Genomic DNA, 22,235 nt, shown 5'->3' with positions numbered 1-22,235 from the left:
AGATGCACACAGGGCGTGGCACGGAAAAGGTGCAGAGCTTCCCTCTAGGTGTGCCATCCTGTCCTCACCTCTACGTGGTCACCAACAAAGCAGCTCCTGGGATCCTCCAAGAGCTTTTATGGAGGCGGTGTCCAGAGCACTGAATACTGGCAACTGATGACAATCACTAGCTTCTCTCTTCCCTAGAGCTCTGAGGGTGGGTAAAACCATGAGTCCCAACCTCCAGATTCCAAGTCTGGCTCCAGACAACTGCTGTTCTCCTTAGATGGGGAACTTCATCAACACAAATGAGAATTATTTGCAACAAATTCCAAGGGTTTGAGGAGCTAAGAGCCAGGAGTAAAATATATTTTGGCCATCTGATGGGTGTTGGTTTTGGGGCCACACCCAGCAGTGCTCAGGGATCACTCCTGACCCGGGGTGAGGGGTGAAGCAGGGTGGAGGACAGGAAACCATAAGGCTAGAGAATGAACCTGGGTCTGCTGCGAACAAGGCAAACACCCTAACCACTGTGCTATCTCTCTAGCCCCTGGTACATACTTCTTACAAACCACTGTATCCCAAGTTTAAAAGACGGAGCCATTCAGAGGGGACCCTGGCTAACTAGTCTGGACAAATTTGGATGGTTACTTCCTTACTGACCTGGGAGACAAGAACAAGTTTCCGCTAAGGTGAGTTCAACTTAAAAAATTGGAAAGAGACCCCTGTGCATTGCTGGGTATGACCCAAAAAGCAAAAAACAAAAAACACCAACAACAACAAAAAAGGGGAGGAGGGGGAGGTTGGTACCCAGAGGTACTCGAGGCTCTCTCTTGGCTCTATGCTCAGGAATGACCCTTACTGGGCTAGGGGGAACCACATGTGGTGCCAGGGATCAAACCCAGTGACACGTGGTAGAGAAGCAGCCTACCCACTGCACTACTGCTATAGCCCTAACTTTAGTAATGGTCAATTTAAGTGGGTTTTTTTGGTGCTATGGGAGAGAAAAAGTCAGGTGAACAAAATCATCCAGATCCAGCAGCTGACTTGGGCTGCAGACAAGCTTTGGGCGCTGTTATATGTGAAGCCACGAGTGTCAGGTCATACATCGGGTCTGTTTCGGGCCAGAGTCAATCTATCAAGTCCTGGTTAGAGATGGGACTGAAATCCAACTCTCCCAACTTGATTCCTCCGAATCTATAAGGCAGAATGTAAGATGCTGATGAAGTGCAGGAATGGCATCCTGGAACTCTACGGTGACTAGATCCAATGAACTGTTCCCTGCTCCTGGATCAGCAGGAAAAAACACCCCTGAGAAAGAGCAGACCAATAAAGGTTGGGAGATATTTATTTTTTTAAACAAGGTCATAAATAACAAATAAAGTAGGTCCCAGACTCCAGACCGTGCAGCAGGACAGGTAGAGGAGGTTGGTGGGCGACAGGGTGGAGAGCATGGCTTACGCAGCACACAGAAGTGATGGGCTTCAGAGCCGTCCCCGCCCTGCCTGGGAAGGGGCGAGCCTGGTAGCAGGGGAGGCTGCGGCACTATAGGAAGCAGCTGGAAGAAGGCAAAGACTGAGGGTGCTGGGCGTTCGATGAGGAGCGACATGGATTCCACACACAGTGAAGATCAGCTATGGGTCTAGAAGAGGAGAGCGGGCACGCTGCATACCTCCAGGGACCGATGATGAAAATGGTTCAATTGGACTCTTAAAAACAATTCCACAGCTTCAGGCTGAGGCTTTGTGCATGGGCTGTTCTTAACCTGGGTTGTTCTGTGGCAGGTGAGGGGAGCAGCCTGGCCTCAGCCCAGGGCAGGTGCCCAGTGGGAGTGGGACGGGGGGGCCATGTGCTTTGACTGGCCGGACCTGGTTTTCAGCTGGTTTCTTGTGATGCAATCCACCACCCCTCCCTGCACAATGAAAGATGAGAGGGATTCGGGCCTCTCTGGGTCCTCCAAGCCTGGAAGAGTAAGACTAGATAAAAATGTACCTGACTGGTATTTTTTGAAAGGGGTGGGGTGGGAATAAGAACCACCCCCTGCATGGCCTATCCTGTATGGCAGAGCAGGACCATGGAAGAACAATTCCAAAGAATGGAGGTCCCTGAGTCTGGGGAGACATTTGGACCCAGGTGCATTGCCCAGTGCCAGGAAGAGGGGCCAGGGTAGCAGTTCTGATGGTGGCTTCACCCTTGGCGAGGCTGGGAGAACTGGCAGGAGCTGCCCCCACACAGGGAAGGGGCAGGAGCTGGGGACCTCGGGCTGGGGAGGCCAGCGTCGGTCAAGGACCCTGAAAAACAATGCGTTTGGCAGGAATACACACAAGGGTTTGTACATCTGGGGGTGCCCATCTACAGGGAGCCGATGTCACGAGGCTGGGCAGGGCGGTAAGGAGACAGCGGCATCACAGTGGCCTCTGGTGCAACGTATTTGAACAGCTCAATGTTGAAGGAGGGAGGGACGAACGGCAGGTCACTAACAGCCAGGAAACACACTGCAAAATGGAAGGAAGGCATAAAACCAAAGTGACGATCACAAGCTTTCTTCTCGCTTCCCTGCCTCCTCCAGGAAGCCCTCCCTTACGAACACCAAGGCCCACATCTCCCCACAGTCTCACTCAGAGTAAGACACGGGGTCTGCTCACTCTGTACTGACGATTGGTCCAAGGCTCCAAATGATCCAGGGGCCCCATCAATCACTGTTTGCTAAGAGAAATAAAATCTTTACTGATCTCTGGGGTCCGTCAATGGCCTGTTGCCTGAGAGGCGTCACGTCCCCAATGCTCGCCCTGCCTGTCATCCTCGCCTTCCTCCCAGCACTGCGAGCTCTCCACACACAAGTCTTTCCCTCCTTTTCAAACCCTAAGTAAGAGTGCAGGTCAATTCCCCAGCGTCCTCATCAAAGTCTGGTAAGAGCCTTCCTAGTGGGTCGGGGGGTTCCCTGAGGATTAGACTTGCAGGGCCAGGAGCCTGGCCTGGGCCACTGTGTTCTCTCCTTCCTCCTCAGTCAAGAGCCCAGCTCTGTCTTTCCAACCAGGTGAAAAGCACCTGGGGATGAGACACATCCTTCCTTCTTCCTCTCATCCAATATTTCCAAAGGAGACAGTGCCACTGAGCGTTGGAATGATTTGCGTGCGTGGGGGGAGGTGGGGAGGAAAGGAGGGGAAGGGTGGTAGCAGACTCAGGTGCAACTGGGGGATGCTGTTTGCTTACTTAAAATAGGGTGCATTTCCAGGGGAGTGCTCTCTGTGTGTGTGTGCACGCGCGCACACACATATTTATATTTATAAATAATGTATTTATCTTGTAGTGGTAGGCCACATGAGTTTGGAAAACCTCATTTGGTAAAATAAGGGTGATTTTGCTTCCCTGGAGAAACTGGGTGAAAGGGAATGAGGTACTGTTGGCCAAGGATGTTGCTGAACATTCCACATTGCACAGAACAGCTCCCCACCACAAAAAATTTAACTGCCAACAAACGGCAACAGTGCCAGGGGAAGACCCTGCTCTGGATGTCTCTCTCCACAACACCCACAGCCCACTCAACTTTCTGAGCAGCAAGATAGGAGTAGGCACACAGGCTACTGGGAGAGTAGGCACAGAGAGTCTGGGAGAGCACGGATCCCACCCCAGCACGTCCAGAAGTGCTCCTCATAATAGGCAATCTGGAGGGGGACTTCATTATATTTTTCCTTTTTCTGTTTAGGGATCATACCCGAGAGTGCACAGAGTTTACTTCCGACTCTGTGCTCAGGGACCACTACTTGTGGGGGATGGAAGAACCTATGTGGTGCCAGGGATAAAATATGGGTGGAACACATGCAAGGAAAGTTGCACTCTCTGGCCCACCAGGCACACTTTAAGGTCTGCTCGACCAGAGTCCACAGAAACAAGCATCCATGTGGCAACACACAAGCCAGGCCCCACGCTGAGAAGCAAACGTAGTTTGGAGACCCAAGCTATGCAGGAGTAAAGCAGAGATATGTGCAACTTTTTGCAAAAAATTTGCAAAATCTTTTTTGGAGGGAGGGAGGATCTGGGGCGGGGGGCTGGAATTTGTTGGCATCCTTACCACTGAAATCCGCCGATAGGCTCTGCAAACCTGTGTCGGATCAGGAAAGCAGCGACAGCTTCAGCTACCTAGAGAAGAGGTACATGAGAACAACATCAGTCCTGGAGGGCCCGGGGGATTCTCGAAAGGGGAGGCTCAACTGTGGCCTCTTGAGGCCCACAGACAGGGGAATCGGACCCAAAAGGACTCGCAGTCCTGGCAGGGCTAGGAAACTTCCCCACCATTTTTGCAAGGGATGGCTGCAGGGAAGTCAAGAGAAATGACGTGGGGCCCACAGAGGTAGCACAGTGGGTAGGACGCTTGCTTTGCATGTGGCCGACCCAGGGTTAATCCCCAGCACCACATATGAGCCCTTCAAGCACCATCAGTAGTGATTCTTGAGCAGGACTGCCAGGTATGGTCAAAATATTAAAAATAAATAAAATAGAGATAAAGAGATATGATGTGAAGGAATTATCGTTTCAGAATCACAAAGCACTTTTCCTATAGGAGGAGGTCAGATTACTTCCTGTGACTGTTGTTTAGGGAGTTGTTTCTAGCTAAATAATTGCTTCTCTCTGGCTTTTGGGTAATGGAAAAACAAGCTTCTCATTTGACCTCTAGGGTCCTGAGGGAAAAGCAGGGTGCCGGCAGTGCTGCAGCCCATACCCGCAAGCCAACACCACAGGCACTGCACAAGGAGCTCTGGGAAACTGCAGTTCCACAGCAGCTGCTGCAGGCCGACCAGTTCTAGCTTCTGCTTTAGTCATCACGCACCAGACTCACCTTGTCTGGGGCATCTTCGTGGACTGCATGGCCACACTGGGGTAGGACCTGCATCTGGAACTTCCCTAGAGAAGAAACAGATTTAAGCACCCTCAGGGACGAACTGCCAATTCTCAGCCACTGCGGCAGCCTCCAGGTCTCCCCAGGAGTCCTAGCCCTCCCCTCGCCCCGTTTATCACAACTTCGAGCAAATCATTTCACTTCACTATTTCTGCAACTATTTCCTATGTATGCACTTTGAACCAGACAAAAAGGAACAGTTCTTGATCGTCCTCAGTGACTTAAAAGTCTAGACAGAAAGCAATTTTAAGCACAGCAAGTAGTTCCTATGATCAATCTGAGTGTTACAGGAGAGCTGAGGAACAAGGAATCAGGAAAGGTTCCCAGGACAGGAAAAACAGGCTGCACAAGGGGAATGAACAGGATGGTCACAATGCGCCAGGAAGGCAAGCAGGGGCCATAACTGTATGGGTTTGGGAGCGACGTTAAGATTCTGAAGTTTAGTATCACACTAGGTCACTTGGAGTGTTTTAACAATGTGCCAGACACGACTAAATAAGCACTTTTCCAAGCCGTGGAACTATAGGTTCGCAATTAATGCGACAGCTATTAAGTGTGAAGAGAGAAGGGTAAAGCTAGGTTCTTCATGAAAGGTAGTGGGACCAGGAGCTCCCACAGGTAGAGAGCAAACTCTCAGAGCCTCGGTGACTCCATTGACAGAGACAGACTTAAGTGCTGCAGTTCTGGTCATCGCATCCTTGAATCTTAGCACAGTCACAGACCTTTGAAAAGTTTCAAAATCTCCTTTATCTGCTTTTTTCCTTCTTTCAATAGGGGCCATACCTGGCAATACTGGGGGGCGGAGGGTGTGGTCCTTGCTAAGGCCTGTGCTCTACCACTGTGGAACTCTCTGTTTGTCCCACAGCTGAGGACAATCTAATCTGACTAAGGGGACTGAATTAACCCAAGAACTCAATACATGGGAGGTAAGTACTCTACCACTGGGCTGCACCCCCAGCTAGCCATTTTGGGGGATGGGGAAGGGAGTCAACAAGAGGCGCACCTAGTGGTGCGTGGGAGACCATACAGTGCTAAGGGTTAACTCAGATTCTTGGACACGCACGGCAGCCTTTGAGCAATCTCCCCAGTCTCCCAGCAACCCATTTTCTTCATTTATTCTCTATTCTACTCTAAAACGTAAGACAAATATTGACATCCCTTTTCTTTTAGTTATTTTTTTACTTTTTGTTTGTTGAAAACCTTTTGGTGAGATGATGAAACCAAAACGATTCCATTTAGTTAAGTTGCCCTGGGGACCCAACCTATCCTCTCTCACTTATACATCCTAAGGTACTATTTTTAACGCATTAGGATCCTAACAGCTGTGTGTGCTTAAGTGAGAATGAATGATGAGTGAACAACCAGATTCCAACTTAGAGTTCTAATGCCCTGGCCCTATTAGATAAGTCTCAGAATAGGAGGCATGTATTTTTAACACCTCACTGGAAGAAATCAATTATGAGAATTAACCCGTGATCATGTCAGTACACATACACTGACATGATCACGGGTTAATTCTCATAATTCCTCTATAAAGTGAAAATATTTCTAAACTCAATTCTACTATCTTACACAGATGAGAAACCTTTAGGATCAGTGGATTTTTTTCACCAAAACTGCATCATGAATAAGCAGCAGGTTTCTAGTATTTCATAACTGTTTCAACTGGCTTGAACACAGTACTGACAGGCTGTGGTTGGTAATCTGTGCCAGCCTAGACATTTCCCTTTGCTTTTAGGGTATCCTTCAACCAAGCCATTTATTCTCTATACCCGTGAGATGCTTTGAAAAAGAAGACAGTGTTGGCAAAATCCTTACTGGAAGAAATAATGGTATAAAATGGAGAATCAGCATCACTTGTCAGACACTTGACCCACATTTTATCATTTAAAATCCACACAATTATACTGAAATCCATCATTTCTATTTTATAGAGATGGATTCAAGATTAAAGAAGCCAACAATTCATTCATTCCACAAAATTTTTTAAATTCTCTTTAAAATTTCTGCAGGGATAGGCTTGGCTGTGACCTATCTGCTCAGCATCAAGCAAAAGTCTTGTGCAGAAAAAGTGTTAAGAAAAGATTTGCTTGAACTGAATTTGAAGAAAGGGGTCTAAGTTCAGAATTATCAATACCAGTATATCCCCAGCTTAATACTGTACTCTAGACTCAGAATAATATTTAACTGGAGGAAGGGAAAGGTCTGAGCGGCGGATAAATTATTCAGGAGTCTTTGAACACATAATTGTGGCAGATTATCACTCCTTTTCCCCATAAAGCTTGCACTGAGAGCAAAGAACAGTTTGAGGGGTCCAAGAAACATGCAAGTAGACATGGCCAGCAGATTAGATACTAAGAGTAGGCCTAGAGCTGAGGAGAGAGCTATGGGTTGGAAATTTTATTGGGAGCTAGTAGGGTATAAAAAGAAAGCATGAGTGAAACTAGAGAGAGAAAGTGGAGTAAGTACAAAGTCAAAAGAAAGGCCAAGTTGGGGAGTACCTGGGAGCCTGCCACAAAGAGTGCCCTTCACTGTTTGTCTGTGTGTCTGCCCTGAAGCCCGAAAGCCCTGGTCCCCTCGCTCCCTCTCTCACTTCCCCTGTGCTAATTGGAGTGACCGAGAACAGACAGATGGATAAACTATGGTACATCTACACAACGGAATACTACACAGCTGTTAGGAAAAATGAAGTCATGAAATTTGTCTGTAAATGGATAGACTTGGAGATTATTCATGCTGAGTGAAATGAGTCAGAAGGATAGGGGCAGATACTGAATGACCACATTCATTTGTGGGATTATTAAAAAACCACCACAACAACACAGTATTAAACTAATATCCAACGCCAAGGAAAATGGGCCAGGAAGACTGGTCAATGGTGGGTCAATGGTGTGGGAGACGGAGGGTAGTTAAGACAGAGGAGGGTCCATTATGATCATAGTTGGCAATGATCACTCTGGAGAAGAACTGAGTGTTGAAAGCAGGTAAAGGATATAGATGATAACCTTTCAGCATCTGTATCGCAAACCACAATGCTAAAAATGAGAGAGAGGGGAGAGAGAGAGAGAAACAGACAGACAGACAAGAGAGAGAGAGAGAGAGAGAGAGAGACAGACAGACAGACAGACAGACAGACAGACAGACCAGGCTGGGGTGGCAGGTGGTTTGAAGGGGTCGGAGGGAAACTGAGGACACAGGTGCTGGGAAATTATACTGGTGGAGGGATGGGTGTTGGAACATTATATGACTGAAATGCAATAATGAACAATTTTGCAATGCTCTATCTCACGGTGATTCAATAAAAATAAAAATTAAAAAAAAAGAAAAGAAAAAAGAAAAGCCAAGAAGAGAATCTGCTTTAAGTCTGAGACCTTGGGGTTGGGAATTCTTTCCCTTAACCCACAGTTAAAATGCTGACAGATTTTACCTTCACTATGCCTTTCATGCACACCAGGAAAATCCAAAAGCCTACAAACTGGCCTCACAACTTCACTGTCATCTGGCCAACCTAAACTGGAGAGCAACAAGTTTCTCTCCTACTCTTTTGCCTCACCACCTATGAGGCTGCCATCGATCTTCTCATCTTACACACGAGAGAACCAAAGCTAAGGGGAGCTCAAGGCAAGATCAAAATATGAGTAGAAAAGAGCTAAACTAAAACTCAAGTCCTCCCAACTGCTGAGTCCTAGTTTATATCACACCTCGCCGCACTGTCCTCTACGGTTTGCTGTCTCTTTTATTCTCTTGGTTTGGGGCCACACCTAGCAATGCTCAGGGCTTACTCCAGCTCTGTGCTCGGAGATCACTCCTGGTGGTAATTGGGGGACCAAAGGTGCTGCCAGGGATCAAACTTGTGACAGTGTGTGTCCTATATTCTCTTTCTGTTCCTGCACCATTTTTCCTGTCTTTGGACCATACCTCGCAGTGCTCAGGGGTTAGTTATTCCTGGCTCTGCTCTCAGGAATCCCTCCTGGTGGGCTTGGAGGACCATATGTAATGCCAGATCACACAAAGGTCAGCAGGGTAAGCACCTTACTGGCTATACTATCTTTCTGGCCCACCCTGCATCTTTTTATATCTGAATTGTTATGGATATCTCTAAAAATTCTAATAAAAATAAAAATATGTGGGGCAGGGGGTGCAGGGACCTCCCCTTTCTCTTAGCTCTCCACTTGAGAGATCATATGTGGTGCCAGGGATCAAATCCGGGACAGCTGCTTGCAAGGCAAGCACTCTACCTGCTGTACTATTACTCTGCCCCCAGAATACTTTATAATGCGCCTATCAACAATATCTTATTTTAATATATAAAACTCTGGGAAACAGGAGGTAGTCAAACTATTTTTAGATGATTAAAAAAAAATTGAAGCCCAGGACTGCACATGAATGGGAAACACTTACTTGCCTATAGTCAGAGTGGGTCAGAAACAGAGATGGATGTCAGTTCGGTCTGACCCCAAAGCGCATGCTCTCTCTTCACTGCTTCAGGCACTCACCATCTTAGAACATTAACTTCTATAGGACTGTGCTCCTTCCTTTGCCCTCAGAGAACTCAGAATGTAATGTCTTGATTACTTACCTTGCATTTGGCCAATAGTCAGATCTTTATCCAATCTATCAACACCTAAAATAAGAGAATTCTTAAGTAACTTACTAGAAATGATGTGAAAATAAATTCTGCTATTTAAGTATGAAGTAAAATTGTTACAGAGTTGTATATATGGTGACGCTCTCAATTTATGCTAAGGTCTAGCTTAACCCCGACGGTAGACTCTCAGAAGAAACTTTGGAGGTTCGCTGCAATCATTCTGCTCATTTACTTTTGAACAGGAAACATGCCCACTGGGGTCCCTGGCACTCCAGCACCAGTGTCTCTCCTAGTGATGATGTGCCTGGTGGTGTGGTCATGATATACCCAGGGGCCACCAGGCCACCCAGAGATCCTCAGAGGCCAGCCATATGGTACCAATTACATGCTGGGCATGTGCTTTACCCACCTAAACTATAGTCCTAACCAGTTTTACTTTTTCGTTTTTTCATTATACTCTGAATATCCTCACATGCAATAGGAGAAAGACTTGGGCTTGACCAGGCATGGAAGCCACATTAGAATCAGCCCATCCTAGGTAGATGCTTAAGCTCTAGTTAAGTTGAGGTATTTGGCAGGGGGAGGAGAGTGGGCTCCGATAAAGGATAAAAGCACTTTCGAGATCATTTACCAAGTAGTTTTAACAGGGAGTTACATACATGACAATAGATTTACATTACTATAAACAGAATTGTGGGTTTCAAAATAAAGTATTATGGATATAAGTAATTTTTGGTAAATAAGGAATTAAGATTAATTGGGCAATAGGAGTGTGACTCTCATAAGACAGAATTACTGTCTTTTTAAGAAGAAATCCCCAGAGCCTGCAGTTTTCATTTTCTCTCTGCCATGTAAGGACATGACAAGGGAGTACCTGAAAGCCAGGAAGAAAGTTCCATCAGAATTCAACCATGCTAGTGCCCTGATCTCAAGATTCCCAACTCCAGAACTGAGAAGATTAATTTGATGTTTAAGCCACACAGCCTGTGCTATTTTGTTATCGTAGCCAGAGATAACTAAATCATATGTATGTATGTGTGTATATTTAGACTTACCAGCCAAGAGCAGCAATTTAGGAATAGGACAACTAAGGAAGAGATTGGATAATCCTCGGAACCAGCCGTCCCAGTATTTTTCTGTTTTTGCCAGCTCAATTCTCCAAGTGTATGGATGATCTTTCTTGGTCTGGAGAAATGAAAGCAAATTCTGAACAACCGCTAAAGGAACAGAATAAAAACTAGGCCCCTGGGTAAAAGGGAAAAAAACCAGAACTTTTTAAGGGCCACAATGTCCCAGACAACTGAAACTTTTTAAAAGAACCATTATTTACAAAGTAACAATATTTCAACAGCACTGGTGGTGGAAAATGGGCACTGGTGGAGGGATGGGTATTTGATCATTGTATAATCGAAACCCAAGCACAAAAAATTGTAAATCTACAACTGTACCTCATGGTGTTTCACTAAAAATTAAAAAAAATAAAAATAAAAAAAATAATACGTTAAAAAAATAAAAACTGAGGCACAGGAGAGGAGGGATACTAAAATATCTAATGGTGGCCCCAAAAGGACCACACTATTTTCCCTACTGCACCTCTGCACATTCTTAACCATTCTCTCACATTCTTAACTTTCCTTCCAAGAATGCAGGCCATCACTCACCTCTATGTCATCTTCCTTTTTCCTCTTATTTACTGACTCACTTCCTTCTTCATCTTCTTCCTCCTCCTCTATGATTCCTTCCACAATAGATTTTGAGCATTCTGGACTTGTAATTCCTTCACACCTAAGTTTAAGGGGAGAAAAAGTGCTATCACACGACTCTCTTCTATATACAAATTACTTCAAGATACTGACACGGGCTTTCTAAAAATTAAGAGTTAAGTGCATTTATACCATTAGAATGGTGCTTTTCTACTGTAGACTGCTGATAGTGGAACAAGGCTCAAATGAAATAATAGAAGGCCCCAAACTTTTTAATTTGACCCAACCCATTATTGCCATTTTCCTCCCCCAAAATGCTCTCTTCTTACTGTATAATTAGGTAGAAGAATTGTTTTGTGAACAGCTACCACCATAATTTCTTTTACATTGGAAGAAAAAACATTGACTAGCATTGAAAGTAAAACTCTCAATAAGCCAGGTGGCAGCCAGTGTCAGTCTTTGTTATGCATGATTAAGAAGGATCTATTAATTTGCCCTTAGCCCGGCAAGCTACCGAGAGTATTCAATATGCCAGACACAGTAACAACAGAGTCTCCAATGGAGACGTTACTGGGCCCGCTCGAGCAAATCGACGATCAACGGGAGGGCCTTTACTTTACTTTACTAAGGAGCTAATGGAAAAGGAGAGACGGGATAAGAGAAAAATTTATCCCCAAATGAAATGAAGGGTCAGTAAAACTTCAGTGATAGATTAAAAAAAAAAATTAAAGATTCCAGAGAGAGATAGTACAGCAGGTGGCCTCACATGAGGCCAGCCCAGGTTTAATAACTGACACCACTTATGGTCCCCTGAACATTAGCAGAATGATCCCTGAGCACTGAGATAAAAATAAGCCCTGAGCATCACCAAAAGTGACCCAACCAACCCCATAAAAAATAAAACCAAATGAGTATTTTGTGTTTCATGAAACATTGCTACAATTGTGTTAATATTTATGGGTTTGATGTACAAATAATTTACTGCTACCCCACCACTACTGTGCCAAGATATAGCAGTGGCGTTTTCAGAACAGAAACACATTTCCTGTTTTCTTCACTAAACTTTTGGAATGTTCATAGATGTTCTTGTTGAGTGAGGATTTTCTTTGTTTTAGGTTTGGGGGCAGGAGAGCCAATGGTGCTGAGAGGATCATGAGGTGCTCAAATCCAGAAACACTGGTATGCAAACCATGAGCTCACCCATGAGCTATCTTATTGGGTTGCTCTATAAAATATAAGGAGTTATTTCACATTTAGGTTAAAGCAGTAAGACAAAGAAACAAGTTTGAATTTCTACAGCTGTGAATATTAAAATTCAAGAGAATTTTACCTAGAATCAGGAAGATTCCAGCTGATAGCGAAATGATAAAGCACCACTCATAAATGAGTTTATGAAATTCAGAAACCACCACTTCAGGTAAAAACTTCAGATCATGGAACTGCTTCTTAGCCATGTAACATCCTTATTAAAAGCCTTTTCACTATTTTTTTAAGAGGAAGGTCTCAAAATACTTAGGCACTGAGAAGCAAATAATTTCATACTTTATTGAAAGCACTTGCATTGTGTCTGCCTGATTTACTAGTCAAATTACTCTTGTGTTTTCCATGTTACAGACATTAAAGTCAAATATATAAAAGTGTGACTGATCTATCATCATTTATATGTGTACTCCTGGGAGTCACTTTCCTGAACTTTGATTTTCTCAACAATACAGTAATAGGATTAAATCAGACTGAAGAGATGAATAAACGAATGCAGATAATGAACCCCAATAACTACTAACATTTTCTAAAAAAAAAAAATAGACAACAGGGCATATGTGTTTCGTGACTGCAGTGCACAAGTATCACCTATCTTACAAACAAAAATATGAAACAACAAAACTGAACTTGATCAAATCTCTGGATCTAACCAATAATTCACAGCCAAACAACACAGGAAACAAGGGAACATGTTAAATTACACCTTGAGGAGCCAATTAGCAATTCCAGATATTGGATAATTCTTTAGGGCAAACAACCATTTTTCCTCAACAAATAAATTGTAAGGAAAAGGAGAAGTCAATCCTTTATCTCAAAAGGTACTTAACAGTATATCAAACAATTGCTATGTATCTCCCCTAGTGTGATTCTGATCTGAACTATTTAAAAAAATGAGACAAACAATGTGAATACTGCACTAGAGATTATATTAAGGAACTGTATTTGTAGATATAATATAGAAATTAAAAATTTTAATGGCATGGTCTCTCTATATATATTATGACATATGTGAATATTATATATTTTATGTGTATATGTTATATATGTATACATGTGTGCATTATATATGTATACATATATGAATATTGTATAATATAGAGACAATACAGAGACCATGCCATTAAAATATTTATATATCTTGCACAAAGCTTGACAAGTAGCAGGCATTCATTAATGCCATTATCATTTTTAGCAACTCTTGTGCCCCCTGTCTATTCTGTTGGGCACCATTTTCTCAATTCACCTAAAATTTATTTTGTGACTAACAGAAATACTTAGGATGTATGTAATCCTATTGGGGAAGATCAACTGGGCTAAATAATCTTCACTTGTCCTTAGAATGCAATTTCCACTGTAGTGAAAGTTGATTTGTTACTGTTGTTTTGGTCACAACTGGTTGTGTTCAGGTGGTGTGCTTCACTCTGCACTCTAATGGCGGGGTGCAAGAGACCATCTAGGATGCCGGGGGTAAACCCAGTTGGGTGAGTGCAAGGCCAGCACCTGACCACTTTACGATCTCTCCAGTCACGACAAGAAAACTATTAGCAGAATGAAACATGAAACCAGATCTGCCAGCATTACAGTAAACTTTGTTTTCTTTCTGCAGTCCTGGAGGCCTCAAAAACTCAAGGCAGCTCTACTGCTGAGGCACATTCCCAGACCTTGAATGCTTAACTTTTACTGCTGATTTTTCTTAGAGCTGTGCCAAAAAGATGTTAGTTTTATACAGAAGACTTTGGGATTCTTTTTTTTTAAAAAAAAGGAAAGAAAATCTAGTACAATTAGTTCAACTAAGCTCAGTTGTTAAAATTATGGAAATTAATGAAGACACTGACTAGGAGAGGAGTAGAGGTGTAGAGGCAAGTGACCAAGAGCAATCCATTTGTTACTCTCACCATGTCTCAGCCCGAGGGGGTACCTACTGTTTGACTTGGCCAACCATGGATACACGGGCAGACTCCAAATTTCTAATCTGGCCACTCTTTACACTAGAAAAGAAAGGAGAGAATAGGTTAAATAGCATCTAATTTATCACCTCGCTAGGATCAAATTCTTCAGACTTTTGGGGTTACCTTCCTCAGATTCTAAGTTAAGTAAGTCAAAATTAAGTACAGACATTCAAGTCATTTCAGTTCTGCAAATATTTTACTAACAGTATATTATGTACCAGGCCTGGTTCAAAAACACAAACAGGTCATTTTAGCACAGGAAGGCAAAGTCCAAAGTAATCATTTTATTCTGAACACAAAGGTTGAGGCTGGAGAGATACTACAGCAGATAGGGTGCTTGCTTTATAAGTGGCTGACTCTGGTTTGATCCCCTGCACCACCAGGAGTGATCCCTGAATACAGAGCCAGGAATAAACCCTGAGCACAGCAGGTATGGCCCAAAACCAAGAATAGTAATAAAATGAGAACCGAGGAAGTTAAACTAAAAGGGTGATGATGTGAAAGTCGAGATGATGATTTTTAAGAGGACAGAGTACACGAAGCGAAGTGGGGGGCAAAGGAGCAGTGTGATACAACCAGATAAATAGGCGAGAGGAACTAGTTCTTAGAAGATTAACCATGTCATAATAGAGCTGACAAGGTTAGACTTGGATCTTCACAGAATCTTGACACAGTTGCCCAACTAAGTATACCTAAGGACCAATCAAAAGGATTATATCCCAAATGAACTGAAAGTGCCAATGGAAACAGGCAACCAGAAGAACACGTCTTTAAATCTTACGATAGCCAGAATCTGGAAAAACCTGAGTGCCCGAGAACAGATGACTGGTTAAAGAAACTTTGGTACATCCACACAATGGAGTACTATGTAGCTGTTAGAAAAGATGAAGTCATGAAATTTACATACAAGTGGTACTACATGGAAAGTATCATGCTAAGCGAAATGAGTCAGAAAGAGAGGGATAGACATAGAAAGACTGCATTCATCTGGGGAACATAAAGTAACAAAATAGGAGATTAACACCCAAGAATATCTGAGATAAGTACCAGGAGGTTCACTCTATGGCTTGGAGGCCAGCCGCACACGCTAGGGGAAAAGGCAGCTCAGATAGAGAAGGGAGCACCAAATAAAGGGTGTTGGGAGGACCCTCCCAGGATGGGAGATGCATGCTGAAAGTAGACTATAGACCAAACATGATTGCCACTCAACGCCTCTTTTGAAAACTACAGCACCCAAAAAGGAGAGAGAACAAAAGAGAATGCCCTGCCACAGAGCTAGGGTGGGATGGGAGGGATGGAGGGTGGGAGGGATACTGACATCACTGGTGGTGGAGAATGGGTACTGGTGGAGGGATGGGTACTCGATCATTGTATAACTGAAACCCAAGTACAAAAATCTGTAAGTCTACAACCTCATGGGGTTTCACTAATAAAAATTAAAAAAAAAAAAGTATCAAAATTTAAAATGCGCCCCTCAAAGGCCAGAGAACTAGCACTGCAGAGAGGGTGATTGCCCTGCATGCAGATGATCTGGGTGCGATCCCTGGCACACCCTATGGTCCCCAAGTCTACCAGGAGTGATTCCTGAGTATATAGTCAGGAGTAAACCCCGAGGACTACTCAGTGCAAAAAAGAACCAAAATGTACCCCCTTAAGTAATGATAATTTTAAAAATTACTATTTTATGAAATAGAAGTAATCAGAATTAAAACTGCAGTTTTGTAATTGTAATTTTTAAATTTTATTTTATAAAGTTTTCACAATGATTTATTACATTCAATATTCCAACACCAATCCCATCACCAATACACTTTTTCATCACCATTATTTCCAAGTTTCCTAACCACCACCCATGCCTGCCTGCATTTAGCAGATCCTAAATGGCTTATTTTGTATTGCCTGTTATGAATCATTCACTAAAAATGATAAAAAACGACTTCCTTAAAAGAAAATGTGTGAAGATTGTTGTATCCCACCCTGAAGCCTGTATAAGAGATTACTAACATGTTGAGCCCTGTGTGCTAATATTTTCTTAATCAAGATTGGCTGCCTTCTACTTTATATTCCATCCAATGTGATGTGTTACTCCAGGTGTATCAATAGAGTATGAGATGTTTGCGGCTATGTGCACTAGGAACTCTAAAACAATTGTAATTTTTATGAAAATAATTAACATAAATAATGAAATAATGAAAATAATAAATTTTTAAAATTTACCCCAAAACTCAAAATTTGGGAAAGAAACCAATACCACGCTTCTCCATTCCTCCGTAACTTTACTAGAATACACGTGAATATAATCAAAGATGGAAAAGACTTTTAAGTCTCATTTTGTCTAAGCTCTCTTCTTTTAAGCGGGAACAGCAGATTAATAACATTCTAAGTGATACTACAGTATGCTGGAAAAAGTGGAAAAAGGATGGGTTTAAGGCAACTCAGTCAACTCTAAAATATTTAAAATATTTTTTAGTTTTCTTTTTATGAAATGTGTTCACTGCTGACATTACATAAAAGTAAGGCTTAGAAATAAAATTTCTATTCCTCGCCCGCTCCTCTCTGGAAAGAAAGATGGCGGCCGCAGGGGAGCCTTGTGGACAGCAGATTTGAGCCGGGGGTGGGGGTGGCAGGGACATCATGGGAAGGGGGGCATTCCAGTCCGTCCTCCACGCCCGACCGAGGTCACCAGTTGCCCCCCACGAGCGGCTCTCCGGCACGGCCACGGCCCCAGAGCACAGAAACCAATCTCTTAACTATCTAACTTTTAATAGAAATACTTCCAGGGTTAATAAGTAAAATAGCAGAAATCCAAAACCGCAATAGCGGCCGCGCGACATCATTTAACTCTTAAACCCAGCTGTAGAAAGCAAATCATTTCACAATGCTTTCTCAGCATGTCTGATTTGGGGGGGGGGGGGGGGGGGGTCGTAAACTCTAAATAATAATGGTGCATCTTTTATCGAAACAATGAATCTAGTCAAAGTAGATAGAGTGTTAACTAGAACTCATCTGCCTCACAGGAATTGGGAGGGGTGGGAGGTGGGGTTCTATTGGGGTTCGCGGTAAAAAATAAGTATTGGTAAAGGGAAATGTGTTTGATATTTACATGACTGAGACCTAAACCTGAAAGCTCTGTAACTTTTCCCACAGTGATTCAATAAATAAATAAATTATAAAAAAAAATTTCTATTCCTTTGAACTCAGTACTTGGGTTGATGAAGCTACAGTCTAACATTTAGATAGAGCAAATGTAGATTTATGTGTTACCTCCATTCAATGGCATTCTCTAGAGATGTGAAGGTCTTAGGACGACCACGTAAGAAATTCTGCATGCTGTTGAGTGCATCCATGGCTGTCCCTAGAAGTTAAACAAAAGCGTGAACCATACAGACTTCTGAGCATTTACCAGTTCAATTGTACACAACTGTCCTCAATGAGAGCAGGACTCAGCACAATCTAGAGAGGAAACATCCAGATTGAGAAATGATTTTTCAGCAGGGAAAGCACTTGCCTTGCATGTAGCCAACCTTGGTCTGATCTTCTGTCTTTTGTTCTTTCTTTTTCTTTTTGGGTCACACCCAGCGACGCACAGGGGTTACTTCTGGCTCTGCAGTCAGGAATCACCCCTAGCAGTGCTCAGGGGACCATATGGGAAGCTGGGAATTGAGCCCGGGTTGGCCGCGTGCAAGGCAAACGCCCTACCCGCTGTGCTGTTGCTCTAGCCCCGTCTTCTGTTCTGTCAAGTGGAAGACCTCCTTTCAACACTTAATGCAGAACAACTCGGGTGGTGATACGCTCCATTAGATTTTATTTGAAAAAGTATTTGTCATATCTGAATAACGATTCTGTAAGACAAAGGATTCCTTCGTGACAATTTTTGTCTTTTGGTAGTATGAATGAATATGCCATTGTACTCTCACAGCCTGTAATATTTCTGCGAGGAGTCTGATAAAAGCTTGAGAGATGCCACTGTAAGTTCTTTCTTTTCCCTAGGAGTATTCAGTTTTTCAAAGACTCATCAACCTTTCATAATTTAGCAGTTATGTTTTGGTAAAGCTCATTCCCTCCGTCCCCCCCAGAGGGACCAAATCCAAGACCTCAACTAGGGAAATAAGTGCTTTGGCTGAGTCATAGCCCAGGGCCTACTGTAGGTTACTTTTGATGAAAATGTGAGTCTTCTCTCAGCTTTCTCTGGTTACTTTTCTCCACAAATTTGGAAAATTTCAACTATTATTTGAGTATGATCTTCGCTCCCTTCATTCTCTCTCCACCTTCTAGGACTCTAATAATTTTAAATGTTTCCCCTTCTAAGGGAGCCCAATATTTCTCATAGATTTCCTTCATTTTTTTTTACATCTATCCTCTTCTTATTTGATTACTGTTGTGATTTATTAGTTCTTCAATTCTTTCTCCTATTGAAACTTCATGTTACACTTAATTTTATTCTCTGTGCTCTTCATTCCACTATCTGTTTAAAATTTTTTAATATCCTGTCTCTGTGGCGCAGAACTTCTTGTGCTGCTGTGTTCTTGGTATCTTGAACTTGCTTCTCTGCGTTTAGTTGATATTCTTTATCTTCATTAAGTTTTGTTATGATGAATCTTCTCTATTCTTTATCTGTCACTTCCTCCAGTTCTTTGCCTCTGGAGACCTAGTTTTTAGTAACCCCATTTTACTTTTGCACTGGTAGCAGGCAGAATTTTTTTGCTTAAGCCTCTGAATTACGTTCTTTTATTTTCCTGCAGGTGGTGCTGTGGCCTTAGAGTTGGAATTCACCTGTTTGCACAGTGAAGGGAAGAAGACTAAGGACTATGACAATGACTTGAGAAAATAAATTTAATGAATCGGGGGCCAGAGAGATAGCAGGTAAGACACTTGATGTACACATGGCTGACCTGAGTTCAATCTCTGGCATCCCATATGGTCCCCCAAACACCATCAGAAATGATTCCTGAGTGCAGAGCCAGGAGTAAGCTTGACTAAACCAAAAAAAAAAACAAAACATTTCAACAAACAAATTATAGTGCTACTCATGGTGTGGGGGTAGGGACAGAGAAAGTTTTCCACACTTCTCTATCTCTGGGTTTACTCCTGTCTCCTAATCCTGATATGCTTAGAGTCTTACCCTCAGGCCCCTACTGGATGGCTGCCCTGTTCCTTTCACAATTAGGGATACACATGTGCCTTGGCAAACCACCCCAAACTGTGTGGGACAAGTCTTTATCTGTGGTATATAGCAGATTTCTAAACGTATTTCAGTGGGGCTGGAATGACAGTACAGCAGGGAGGGCGCTCGCCTTGCATGCTGCTGCCCCATGTTCAATATCCAGCATTCCATATGCCAGGAGTAATTCCAGAGTGCAGATCCAGGAGTAACCCCTGAGGATCACTGGGTGTGACCACCCCTCCAAAAAAAAAAACAAGCCAAATGTATTTAAGCAGAAATCTGTTTGTTAAAGTCCGTTTCGCCATTTTTTGGAAGCCCAAGAGTTTTAGAAATATGGAGAACTGTTTATATAAAGTGGGTACATAGGTAAATGGGGGAAAGAGGAAAAGTGGTCAAAAGACACTGGATGGATGCACATCTCGGAGATGTAGAGTATGACCAAGATGATCTTAGTACTTTCCATCAGAGAAAAAAAAATATATATATATATTTGCTTTTTTTGGGTCACACCTGGCAATGCACAGGGGTGTTACTACTGGCTTTGCACTCAGAAATTATTCCTGGCGGTGCTCAGGGGGCCATATGGGATGCTGGGAATCGAACCTGCGTTGGCCGCGTGTAAGGCAAGCGACCTACCCACCGTGCTATCGCTCCAGCTCCCCCAAAATATTTTTAATTATATGGGGCAATGGCTATTAAAATGACATATTGTGGCGATCATTTTGCAATATATAGGCTGAATCATTATGCTGTATGCAAATTATATGTCAATTACAACTCCATTAAAAAAAGTTCCAGGGAAGTTTTTATCACAAAATTGTATTAACTGAAAAGATATGAAAGAATGTACTTCATAATGAGTGAAATCAATAAATTAAAACACAGTAACAGTAATCTGCCACAGATGTCCCTTAGACAGATTCTGATTTGGTGAATATTAACACTTACCTTCTACCACATCAATCATGCACAAACCCAGAAGGCTTGGCACTAGGTTGGATGATGCAGTGTGAACTGCAATAGCACCACCCATGCTATGTCCAATAAGCATAATTGGAGGAGGGAGGTCCCCATACATGGCTTCAACCACATTGCAAACATCTCTGCAAAGAGAAGGAGAAAAACTGAGAAAGCTTTCTGGCAACACTGTAAAAATGGTTTCCTACCTAACTCCTGCATTTGGTTATAACTCCAAGTCCTAGAAATTACAACGGTTCACTGAATTATCTTGCAAATCTACCTACATAATCACACCTCTTCCCCCAGTCTCCATCCATGTAACTACATTTCTAGTTCTCCTGGTAACTGGCAATTTAAGACTAAAACTCCAAAATACCTAATTTTCCTTTACTTCACTCTCACTATTATGCAACTTTGATTTTAATTCTAAACTAGAAATTTGGAACAAATCATAGAATGATTTTATGTTCTAGATTAGAACGAATCTATGTCCCAGTTTCCCTACCTATAATACAGGAAAACAATTTAATTATTAAGCATTATAATGCATTGAGGTTTGGGGTCAAAAGATGAACTGCAGACCCAGATTATTTGTCCTAAGTGAACCTGGATTAGCTATTTACTTTCGATCTGTATAAAATAAAGATAAGACTATCCATTTATGATCTGGGTTGCTTAGAGAACTTAGACAGTGAATATAAAACTGCTTTGAAAGGATTAAAGTACTATACAAATGTTAATTGCTATTTACATTTTGTCCTGTAAAGCTACTTGATGTCTGAACATAAAATGTAAGTACAGTACTCTGAGAAACTAGAAAGATGTTCACAACTAATTTTTACTGGCTTCTGTTCCTAGTCTTTAATTATAAATAGACCTGTTAATAAATACAGTGAAACCTTAAACCTTTGAAAATGAGACTGAAAAGTATCAACTTTGGTTTTTATTTGCATGCAGGCCTACTTTAGCAATAGTTATAAGTAGGTAAAGGTATGTCTCAAGACACCATTAATCTTTTGGGGGTGGGTGAGTCAGTCATCTTCAAAGGATAGTTCTGTCTTGCTGTGTTACTATATACACCTGAAGGACTGAGTCCAAATATAGTAGGTGTGGATATACATGCATAATCTTTCAGAAAAAGTTTCCATGGCTTTCATGATGGCAAAGGTAAATGACATTATTTCTGCAGTAATTACAAAACCTCATAAAACAATTACAGATTTCTCTATGGCATCTGCTAACAAACTGAATGTGAGACAAAGAATTTTCATAAATGAAAACAAACGATACTTTATACTCCTCTGGAACTCAATTTAAAGGTAAAACTTTTGGTGCTAACATGTAATGACTGAAATAGGATACTTGTGGAAAATTATCTACGTCTAGATCTCTAGAGATATACATTATGTTTTAGGCATGAAGGTGGATAGAATGTGAAACAAACCAACTTCATATGGTAGCTTGGGAATGATATATATTCAGATAAAAGAGAGATATGATCATTCACTCAAGTATCCACCACCAGGATAATTAACATTATTAGTCGAAGTATTCATTTACCAAAATAATTAACTGCTTTTCACAGACAAACGGGACCAAGAAACTTCTTAGCACCTCAAAAGAAACAGTGACCTGGCTGGAGCAATAGCACAGCAGATAGGGCGTTTGCCTTTCACGCGGCCAACCCGGGTTTGATTCCCAGCATCCCATATGGTCCCCTGAGCACTGCCAG

The 22,235-nt window shown here is 42.4% G+C and overlaps 1 protein-coding gene across 1 annotated transcript in view; it reads right to left on the bottom strand.

Annotated features, from left to right (window-relative positions):
* Positions 1-1,309: 1,309 nt before the first annotated feature.
* PPME1 (protein phosphatase methylesterase 1) overlaps positions 1,310-22,235 on the bottom strand; it is a 53,790-nt gene continuing 32,864 nt past the window's right edge. Inside the window, exons 6-15 of the mRNA XM_056115901.1 lie at positions 20,492-20,646; positions 17,644-17,734; positions 14,353-14,418; positions 11,126-11,249; positions 10,520-10,649; positions 9,456-9,500; positions 4,817-4,881; positions 4,052-4,119; positions 2,270-2,474; positions 1,310-2,236 (exon numbers count right to left, since the gene is read on the bottom strand). Coding sequence (XP_055971876.1) covers positions 2,456-2,474; positions 4,052-4,119; positions 4,817-4,881; positions 9,456-9,500; positions 10,520-10,649; positions 11,126-11,249; positions 14,353-14,418; positions 17,644-17,734; positions 20,492-20,646 — 763 coding nt within the window. The 3' untranslated portion in view covers positions 1,310-2,236; positions 2,270-2,455. The remainder of the gene's footprint in view (positions 2,237-2,269; positions 2,475-4,051; positions 4,120-4,816; positions 4,882-9,455; positions 9,501-10,519; positions 10,650-11,125; positions 11,250-14,352; positions 14,419-17,643; positions 17,735-20,491; positions 20,647-22,235) is intronic.

The sequence above is a fragment of the Sorex fumeus genome, unplaced genomic scaffold (assembly GCF_029834395.1).
Source record: "Sorex fumeus unplaced genomic scaffold, SorFum_2.1 ptg000030l, whole genome shotgun sequence".
In the NCBI taxonomy this organism is placed as follows: Eukaryota; Metazoa; Chordata; class Mammalia; order Eulipotyphla; family Soricidae; genus Sorex; species Sorex fumeus.
The sequence above is the reverse complement of the archived record's forward strand: the minus strand, read 5'-3'. Positions and strand labels throughout refer to the sequence as shown.